The following is a 10,980-nucleotide window of genomic DNA, read 5'->3' on the forward strand; positions in this document are numbered from 1 at the left end:
TTGTGGTACTGCAGTTATCCCCAGCCCGCCTCGTCTCCGTGGTTACACACTGGCGGAAGTTACCGCAATCCACCTGTTGCACTTCGAACAGCAAAAATACCTCGACAAAATCGATATTTGTCCTTGTTAAAAACTAAGCCAATCGAAGCCACGGGAAAGTTCTAGAACCACTAGCTACATTCTATCCCTGTCAACTTTAATGGACAAACTAAAGAAAGTTTTGAGTGGCCAAGATAACAATGATGACGGCGACATATTGCAAGTAGGTACTTTTTCTAGCTAGCTAGCTACTATGTTATTTACCTTAAATAATATCTAGCTAAGTTTGGCTTTATCGCTTAGCCGTTTGCAAAGCATGCTTTATCTACGTTACGAGTACAGTTGCTTAGCAATAACGTTAGCTAGAAACACTTGTCTAGCTAGGTCAATGATGGTGTTTTCTAGCTATGTTGTTTCTAAATGGTCCGGTGTTGAAACAGGCGGCGAACCACGCCTCCACCCTGGGCTGGGGCACGCGCATGAAGGGCTTTATCGCGTGTTTCGTGCTCGGGGTCTTGTGTTCGATTCTGGTGAGTCGTCATCTCTCTCCCATTTCAGCATTGCTCTGACTGTCAATGACGTGTGTCACTCAGTTGTGTTTCCCAAACCTCTCTCAGTAAGCCAGTACACATAGATATGTATTTATTCCAGAAAGTATGGAGGGGTTGATCTCGGAGAAATTAAAATCTGTGCATAGAGGTCTAGACACTAAGGGCAAGTTGATCGTGTCTACAGTAGAATAGGAGTCATTTGGGACCAATTGATAGTGTCTACAGTAGAATAGGGGCCGACGCTAAATTGTTCATGCTCTCACCTGGTGGCAGGGGACATGCTTGCTGTGGATTCCAAGGGTTGGTCTGATTCTGTTTGCTGTGTTGTACACATTCGGCAATGTTGCCTCTCTGTGCAGGTGAGTAGAGCGTTGTTGAGTGTGAGTGTGTGTATATGTGGCTTATGTGGGAATTTAATAAACAGTTAGGCCTATTTTATTGTATCCCTGGGACCCTCCCCAGATCAAAGCTGACATTGTTCTTGTCCAGTTTAACACCTAAGGTGCACATGATACAGCTATCAAATTTGTAGTGCATTTGAACATTACTACAAATAAGTAAGTTTAGTAAAATAATGTGTGTATTCTCAGCACTATGTTCCTGATGGGACCCCTTAATCAGCTGAAGAGGATGTGTGCCAGAGAAAGAGCGCTGGCCACAGCTATCATGCTGGTGAGATCACACACACACACACACACACCCATGTTTGTTTTACCGTCCTTGTGGGGACCAAAACACGTATTCCCTTTCAAAATACTATTTTCCATAACCCTAACTCCTAATTCTAACCCCTAAGCCTAAAATAGCTTTTTTTCTTGTTGTGACCAACAAACTATCCCCACTTGTCAAAATTGTCCTTGTTTTACTATGCTTGTGAGGACTTCTGGTCCCAACAAGGATAGTAAAACCAAAAAAACACACAGTTTTTCTGTTCATTAATGACATGCTGATTGTGTCCCTCCTGACAGACCTGTCTGGTGCTAACTATGTGTTCTGCTTTCTGGGTGAGTAGAACGGACACATGATACATATCCTGCACCTGTTGTGTTATCAAATACCTGCAGGCCTTTTTAGCTAGTATGTTACTCATTTAAACTTTGTCTTACATTGTTCTACCTCAAAGTATATCTGAGTCCTGAGTGCTTCTCTCTCTCTCTACAGTGGAAGAATAATGGTCTAGCCTTACTCTTCTGTATTCTACAGTTTCTGGCCTTCGCTTGGTGAGTAATCTCCTTCCTTCCTTTAGTTTGTGTTTGTGTGGTATTACATCCCTACAGTCTGCAGTCTGAGTCACACACACACACACACACACACACACACACACACACACACACACAGAGTTGTTCTGTGCTGAGGGCTTTTTGGCAGGCAGCTCAATGCCAGGTCCTTATTTGTAACTGAAAACAGAGTAATTATGGCCATAGCTTTTAGCCTGGCTAATCACACACGACTAATGCAGCTATCTTTGTTCTCTCAAGCACCTCCTTCACAAAGACAGGAGATGCATTCTCTCTCTCTCTCTCTCTCTCTCTCTCTCTCTCTCTCTCGCCCACACACACACAGGGGTACACACAGATGTGCAATTAGTTTACAGACATACATAAACACTATTAAAATAACTTACACTGTAACACAACAAACACTCATGCATAAACTCTGTTTTCACAAACTCTCTGCCACTGACACATTTCAGATAAAGACCTATACAGCCCTTTGCTGTGTGTGATGTATGATGCTGACTTATGCTATACTTCTGTGTTTCAGGTATGGCCTGTCCTACATTCCATTCGCAAGGTGAGTGTTGGTTTACAGTAACTGCCGGTCCACCTCTGTCCGTAGCCTTAACTGCCGGTCCACCTCTGTCCATAGCCTTAACTGCCGGTCCACCTCTGTCCATAGCCTTAACTGCCGGTCCACCTCTGTCCATAGCCTTAACTGCCGGTCCACCTCTGTCCATAGCCTTAACTGCCGGTCCACCTCTGTCCGTAGCCTTAACTGCCGGTCCACCTCTGTCCGTAGCCTTAACTGCCGGTCCACCTCTGTCCGTAGCCTTAACTGCCGGTCCACCTCTGTCCGTAGCCTTAACTGCCGGTCCACCTCTGTCCATAGCCTTAACTGCCGGTCCACCTCTGTCCATAGCCTTAACTGCCGGTCCACCTCTGTCCATAGCCTTAACTGCCGGTCCACCTCTGTCCGTAGCCTTAAGCCCTATTCACAGTATTACATCTTCCCTTCCCATTTAGTGATAGTTCAGTCCTAAAGCAAAGGCTTTGAAGTTTTTGAAACATGACTTTGGCGTGTTTATTCTTTTACTAATTATTATTGTTTGTTTGTTCACAGGGATGCCGTGATAAAGGCCTTCTCTGTCTGTCTGAAGTGAGGCTACAAACCTCCCTTTCTCTCTCCCTCTGAGGGGTTATGATGTGTGTGTGTTTGGGGGTTGGCTAAAGCCCTCAACTCTCTGGCAAACACACAGATTCCACACAGGTGTGCTGGACTGGTGCCCACTGAGTAAACACTCGTCAGCGAATGCTTTCCAGAGTAGAAGTGTACCTGAGGTATGATGTTGTGTAGAGGAATCTGTTTGTGAGGGATGCCTTATCTTCTCTGTGGGTGTGTGTGGTGTCTGTGTCCCTTTTAAGGTCGGTGTATATGTGAATTTTGTGTGTTTTTCTACATGGTGAGTCCAGCTCCTCTTAATTTACTGTAGGTGGAGGGTCAATGCACCACCTCTGTCATTTCTCTAACTGTAAATCAAACCAGACCAAAACTATTCAGATCTATGTTGAGGTGCCAACATGGTGTGTCTTCACTAGTTATTTGTGCTGTAGGGGTTTATTCACGTATGTTCACAATGTACAGCTGACTACTGATCATTTCACCGGCTCAGGTCTGGAAATCTGTACAGTCAGATAACCTTTTGCACCTCATCCCAAGTGCACTTACCAGGAGTCTGACTCTAAGGTCCTGCTGTTAAACGTTCTTCTAGCTGGATAGATATACAGTTGAAGTCGGAAGTTTACATACACTTAGGTTGGAGTCATTAAAACTCGTTTTTCAACCTCTCCACAAAGTTCTTGTTAACAAACTATAGTTTGGCAAGTCGGTTAGGACATCTACTTTGTGCATGACACAAGTCATTTTTCCAACAATTGTTTACAGACAGATTATTTCACCTAGAATTCACTGTATCACAATTCCAGTGGGTCAGACGTTTACATACACTAAGTTGACTGTGCCTTTAAACAGCTTGGAAAATTCCAGAAAATTATGTAATTTCTTTAGAAGCTTCTGATAGGCTAATTGACATAATTTGAGTCAATTGGAGGTGTACCTGTGGATGTATTTCAATGCCTACCTTCAAACTCAGTGCCTCTTTGCTTGACATCATGGAAAAATCAAAAGAAATCAGCCAAGACCTCAGAAAATACATTGTAGACCTCCACAAGTCTGGTTCATCCTTGGGAGCAATTTCCAAACACCTGAAGGTACCACGTTCATCTGTACAAGTATAAACACCGTGGGACCAAGTGGGCTGTCATACCGCTCAGGAAGGAGACGCGTTCTGTCTCCTAGAGATGAATGTACTTTGGTGCGAAAAGTGCAAATCAATCCCAGAACCGCAAAGGACCTTGTGAAGATGCTGGAGGAAACAGGTACAAAAGTATCTATATCCACAGTAAAACGAGTCCTATATCGACATAACCTGAAAGGCCCTCAGCAAGGAAGAAGCCACTGCTCCAAAACCACATAAGAAAGCCAGACTACGGTTTGCAACTGCACATGGAGACAAAGACTGTACTTTTTGGACAAATGTCCTCTGGTCTGATGAAACAAAAATAGAACTGTTTGGCCATAATGACCATCGTTATGTTTGAAGGTAAAAGGGGAGGCTTGCAAGCCAAAGAACACCATCCCAAACATGAATCACAGGGGTGGCAGCATCATGTTGTTGGGGTGCTTTGCTGCAGGAGGGACTGGTGCACTTCGCAAAATAGATGGCATCATGAGGTAGGAAAATGATGTGGATATATTGAAGCAACATCTCAAGACATCAGTCAGGAAGTTAAAGCTTGGTTGCAAATGGACAATGACCTCAAGCATACTTCCAAAGTTGTAGCGTTATGGCTTAAGGACAAAGTCAAGGTATTGGAGTCGCCATCACAAAGCCCTGACCTCAATCCCATATAAAATTTGTGGGCTGAACTGAAAAAGCATGTTTAAGCAAGGAGGCCTACAAACCTGACTCAGTTACACCAGCTCTGTCAGGAGGAATGGGCCAAAATTCACCCAACTTATTGTGGGAAGCTTGTGGAAGGCTACCCAAAACGTTTGACCCAAGTTAACAATTTAAAAGCAATGCGACCAAATACTAATTGAGTGTATGTAAACTTCTGACCCATTGGGGATGTGCTGAAATAAATAAAAGCTGAAATAAATCATTATCTCTACTATTATTCTGACATTTCACACTCTTAAAATAAAGTGGTGATCTTAACTGACCTAAGACAGGGAATTTTTACTAGGATTAAATGTCAGGAATTGTGAAAAACTGAGTTTAAATGTATTTGGCTAAGATGTATGTAAACTTCCGACTTCAACTGTACATGCTGAAAAAAAGAAGGGAAGAACTGCTTCAAGTGCTCCTGAATCTTTCACCTTTTATTTAAAACGTCTGTTTTGTTATTTTTATTTCAACTCTGTCTCCTGTAAACATGTCTAACTGCTGTTTTAACTCTTTCATGGTTAGTACTATATCTGTTTTCTGGGCAGAATTAAAATATACATTCTGGCTTCAGCATGCCCTAGTCACGACCATTAAAAAACCCTCTCACTGGGGTTGTGTGACTTTTATGTTAACTTGCAAAAAAGAAATGCCTTACTTTACATGATTTAAACCAGGGAATCACTGCTTTAAAAAAAATATATATATACTGTAACTCCCCTGAGTGGCCTCTGTTTCATAAAACCCTCCCTATAGATGGTTGTTTCATCTGCAGAAAAACATGTATGATGCTATTAAACACTTGTTTTATAGAATAACATATGTTCTATATTCAGGATACATTGTTTTAGGACTATGGTTAGTCTACTTGTCTAATATGAGCGCAGGTAGTTACAGGTTTGGAAATAGTTTTTGTACCATCGTGATTTAAAAAGTATCTGGAGATTCAACACTTTTAAAGTGTAACGATCATTTAGCGATGTTGTAGGCTAATAATGTATGACTATGAATCATGTTTCATATGTTCTTGTCATGTTTGTGTGACACCATCTTACAACCGAAATAAACATTTTCAAACTATATTGTGGAGTGTTTTTAATGTGCAAGAGTGAGCGAGTTGTACCACCTGTTTTGCCTTCCTTGGCTTTGTATTTTCTGATGGGGTCACAGCCACACACACAAACGCATTCCTTGTACAAAAGGTCTGAGGTGTGTATTGTGGGTTTATGATTTGGTGCGTTTACCTGTGCTTTGCTTCCCACCTTTTGATATTTGCCTCGCGCTCAGTTAATGACGCTCCTTTATGCGTTGTAAATCAGTAAAGCCCCTAATCTCCGCTCGCCGCCCGCCGCTGATTAAAAAAAATCTTTCTCCAAACACACGCAGCTGCGAGCTCACAAGGCCGTTCGGTCACACCGCCAGCTCGCGGGGATCGGGTGTCGCTATAGGGGCCCTTCTGGATACTGACGGTTCCGTGTGCTCTTGTTCTTCCCTCCTCGGGTGGGGCACGGAGCTTCCACTGTGCACAAACTAGTTGAATCAACAGCAGTTCGAGAGCTTGGTTCTACCTGAAAAAGATGATTCTGAGATAATTGGCTTTAAAGTTCCGAACCCTCATTGGTTTGAATAGTGTCAGAAATAAATAGTATTATTTTGAACTGAACATGTCATTGAGGTATTTAGACTACTGTATATGTAGAGACCATTGAACTGAACAAGTCATTGAGGTATTTAGACTACTGTATAGGTAGAGACCATGAGGTATTTAGACTACTGTATATGTAGAGACCATTGAACTGAACAAGTCATTGAGGTATTTAGACTACTGTATATGTAGAGACCATTGAACTGAACATGTCATTGAGGTATTTAGACTACTGTATATGTTGAGACCATTGAACTGAACATGTCATGAGGTATTTAGACTACTGTATATGTAGAGACCATTGAACTGAACAAGTCATTGAGGTATTTAGACTACTGTATATGTAGAGACCATTGAACTGAACAAGTCATTGAGGTATTTAGACTACTGTATATGTAGAGACCATTGAACTGAACATGTCATTGAGGTATTTAGACTACTGTATATGTAGAGACCATTGAACTGAACATGTCATTGAGGTATTTAGACTACTGTATAGGTAGAGACCATTGAACTGAACATGTCATTGAGGTATTTAGACTACTGTATATGTAGAGACCATTGAACTGAACATGTCATTGAGGTATTTAGACTACTGTATATGTTGAGACCATTGAACTGAACATGTCATGAGGTATTTAGACTACTGTATATGTAGAGACCATTGAACTGAACAAGTCATTGAGGTATTTAGACTACTGTATATGTAGAGACCATTGAACTGAACAAGTCATTGAGGTATTTAGACTACTGTATATGTAGAGACCATTGAACTGAACATGTCATTGAGGTATTTAGACTACTGTATATGTAGAGACCATTGAACTGAACATGTCATTGAGGTATTTAGACTACTGTATAGGTAGAGACCATTGAACTGAACATGTCATTGAGGTATTTAGACTACTGTATAGGTAGAGACCATTGAACTGAAAAAGTCATTGAGGTATTTAGACTACTGTATATGTAGAGACCATTGAACCGAACATGTCATGAGGTATTTAGACTACTGTATATGTAGAGACCATTGAACCGAACAAGGCTGTGTCAATAACTACATGTTAAATAAATGCAGATACAACCGTATAGTCCCAAACTCTAAATTTGTTTAGACAACACACACTAGGCTACATTAGTGTAGTCCACATGGACTGGTCTCTGAGCCAAGTAGGTCGTCAGACCAAGAGTAGAGGGAAATGTTCTGGGAAGCATTTTACGTTTTCAGTCGTTCAAACTTTAACAACATAGTTTCCGTTGAATATGCTTAAGAGCAGGAACTTGAATTATTATCCGAAAAAATAGCCGTATGAAATGCCCTAGGCTATATTTAATTTTCTTCAGAAGCTTTTCTGTCGTTTTGGAAGAGAGGGAGGCTTGTTCAGTCCGTGCGCTAAAAGCATCTGATTCCACTCCTTGCCAAGAGCACCGGTAGTTAGACCATTAACCGTAGTCACGGATAATGATTTATATAATAAGGCTATAGGCCCACGACTGTGACGTTTGTCTTTTTGTGGAATTGTGATCATTCTGAACGGAAAAGCCAGTCACCTAGACTTCTGGCCCCCTCCAGCATGGTCCTTCGCTGTCCATGGTGCTGAAAGTGTGTGCCTGAAAAGTCATCATGCTGACAAAAGTGGTAAAATAGACGTATGGTATTTCAATGCAAGTTGAGAGAGAGAGAGAGAGAGAGACTGATATTATGGCCTGAAGACTTAAAGGGGCTATCCTTAGCCTAGTTGAAACAATAACAAAGCCACATCCTGCCTCTGTTTTGGTAAAAAGCTGAGGGATGTGCCTGGGAAATGTAACCACTCTCAAATTCATAGACGAAGCTATGGATGCAAGGACTGATCATCCAATATATCCAAATTGTAGTTTTAAGCATGTTTTGAGGTTATAGGCTACAGTGTTTGTTTACATTTACAATGTTTACAAGCTTAAAGTTTGGGTTATGTTGAGGTTTTACAGTTGAACTAAGATTATGAGGCATTTACACGTTATGTTCTTCAAGAATCAATGGGGTATGTAACATTCATTTATAAGTCCACAATTAGATGTAGGACTGCAGATTGACCCTTTAAGGTCTAGGCTAGCTCGTCAAAAAACTCTCTCAAACTCTCTCTCCCTCCCTCTTCCTCTCTCTCACTCCCTCTTCCTCTCTCGCTCTTCCTCTCTCCGTCTGACAAATGACGCTCTATAAATGGTAAATTAGTGACAGTTGATCACATGACCGTCCGGCCGAACCTGTCTTGTGCTCGGCACCAGTGTCGCATTGATTTTCAACTGCAGTTTCTAATCCTCATGGCTAAAACCCCCACATGGGAATTCATTTGTTTTATTTAAATTTAACCGATTCTAACGAGTTTTTTTCCACATCACCTGCTGAGTGAGAAATTTGTGAGTAAGATATTTGTTTTACCTCATTTTAAACTTTCCTTAGAGAAAACATCTGTCTTATTTGAGAGGTAGCCTTTAACCTCGTTGAGGTCCCCAAATGAAGGTTGAGGGTTTAGCTGAAGGTCCTGGTCCTGCCAGCCAGTGCTGTATCTCGCGACTGCTAAGCGTGGTGGAGAGCGAGTTGCAAGCGGGGCGAGAGAAGGGGGACCCCACCGAGAAGCAGCTGAAGGTGACGCTCGAGGAAGCGGAACTGTGGCGGAAGTTTAAGGAAGTCACCAATGAGATGATAGTCACCAAAAGCGGCAGGTGAGCTCGAGCTAATTATATATTTTGTACCTTTATTTAACTAGGCAAGTCAGTTAAGAACAAATTCTTATTTACAATGACGACCTACACCAAACCCGGACGACGCTTGGCCAATTGTGCGTCGATTCGAACTAGGGTGAAGCCTCTAACACTGAAATGCAGCGCCTTAGACCGCTGCGCCACTCCGGAGCCCCGGATAGTAAGACAGACGAGCATTTTTGAATAGTCAAAAATATTTTATTGATCCTCAACCGCAAGAGGACATTTATTGAGGAGAGGAGATTCGCAGACAAACATACAGACAATACCAAATGCAAGTTTCAGGAGTTTGGTCATTTGATCACCCATGATATCTTTCCACCCATTGCTAAATTCATTTTATGAACACATGCAGCAGAATTGAAACCTATATTAAAACCTATATTTCTCTGTCACAGATATCATTCTAAAAATTCTAACACGTATGTTAAATTAGATGGCTTTGAATCAATTACCCAATTAAGAGACCATTCGATTTCAATTGATAATTCCATTTTCAATTACGCACTTCTTCCAAAACGCATCTTGATCGAATCTTTTAATTCAGCCCTTTTTTCAACTTCAGCTTTGTGTGAAATGTATATAGGCCTAGCTATTGCTTTATTCCTATATAATCATTACGATTTCATAAGAATTAGATCCAAGCGAAAACTATTAATTACATAGGCCTATCTGTAATTTAAGACCAAGTGCTATTGAATAATATTAGATAATTTAGGAATGGGCAGCATTTTTTTTCAGAGAGAGTTATTCAAATTGATTCTGTTTAATTGTATAGTCTCGTGTCTTTCATGTCATTAATTAACATTTGATATGTTAATAGTCTATTTGATTCGTCTACAAAACATTCGTTTGGAAGACTTTGTTCCAAAAATCCGACTGCAAACCTCGACAAGCTGGTTATTACTGGCTATATTTATCGCCACATTCTTAAATTAAGAAAATATGTTAGTTATAAAAAATCTGCGTTCTATACTTAGTATTGCCCGTAGTGTATCCGACGGTTTCATAGATTTTTCTGGCGCATGGCCACTTTTGTGCCGACCCTCCTATGCTCTGAGGGGCGGCTTGACCGGTCCAGCGCGCGCTGTAGTGGCAGGTCAGCTCACCTGGTGGGTGTCTGTCCATTTACACGTTGGCCACTTCAGAACGTTTTTATTTGGGGAAAACAAAAAAATAATTTAATATAAGTAAAAAGAGTCAGAAAAAAGGCAAAAAAGTCTGAAACAGCAAGTTTAGAGTTGGTGTGTGTGTGTGTGTGTGTGTGTGTGTGTGTGTGTGTGTGTGTGTGTGTGTGTGTGTGTGTGTGTGTGTGTGTGTGTGTGTGTGTGTGTGTGTGTGTGTGTGTGTGTGTGTGTGTGCATACTGCGTGCCTGTGTATGTGTATTAATTTGTGCGTTCCGACTGTGGTGTTCCAGGCGGATGTTTCCGGTGCTGAAAGTGAGTGTATCGGGTCTGGACCCCAACGCCATGTACTCCTTCCTGCTGGACTTCCAGCCAGCTGACAGCCACCGCTGGAAGTACGTTAACGGGGAGTGGGTTACAGCCGGTAAACCGGAGCCTGTCGGTAATGGTTGTGTGTACATCCATCCCGACTCACCCAACTTCGGGGCCCACTGGATGAAGGCACCTGTCTCCTTCAGCAAGGTCAAACTCACCAACAAGCTCAACGGAGGTGGACAGGTAGAGCACACACACGCACACACACACACACACACACACACACACAGTCCGTCTATAGTCTCTAGCTTTGTTTCTGGGCAGCCAAAACTCACCAG

The 10,980-nt window shown here is 41.9% G+C and overlaps 2 protein-coding genes across 2 annotated transcripts in view; both read left to right on the top strand.

Moving 5' to 3' along the window:
- The first annotated feature begins 40 nt into the window (after positions 1-40).
- Positions 41-3,678, top strand: LOC106574874 (vesicle transport protein SFT2B). Its single transcript, XM_014151004.2, has 8 exons — positions 41-262; positions 480-569; positions 864-949; positions 1,181-1,262; positions 1,559-1,594; positions 1,752-1,810; positions 2,355-2,384; positions 2,931-3,678. The coding sequence occupies exons 1-8, from the start codon at positions 200-202 to the stop codon at positions 2,968-2,970; spliced, it is 486 nt and encodes a 161-aa protein (XP_014006479.1). The 5' UTR covers positions 41-199; the 3' UTR covers positions 2,971-3,678.
- Positions 3,679-8,954: 5,276 nt separating this feature from the next.
- LOC106575762 (T-box transcription factor TBX19) overlaps positions 8,955-10,980 on the top strand; it is a 5,640-nt gene continuing 3,614 nt past the window's right edge. The window contains exons 1-2 of the mRNA XM_045696716.1: positions 8,955-9,163; positions 10,621-10,885. Coding sequence (XP_045552672.1) covers positions 8,955-9,163; positions 10,621-10,885 — 474 coding nt within the window. The remainder of the gene's footprint in view (positions 9,164-10,620; positions 10,886-10,980) is intronic.

This window comes from Salmo salar, chromosome ssa16, assembly GCF_905237065.1.
Source record: "Salmo salar chromosome ssa16, Ssal_v3.1, whole genome shotgun sequence".
Taxonomy (NCBI): Eukaryota; Metazoa; Chordata; class Actinopteri; order Salmoniformes; family Salmonidae; genus Salmo; species Salmo salar.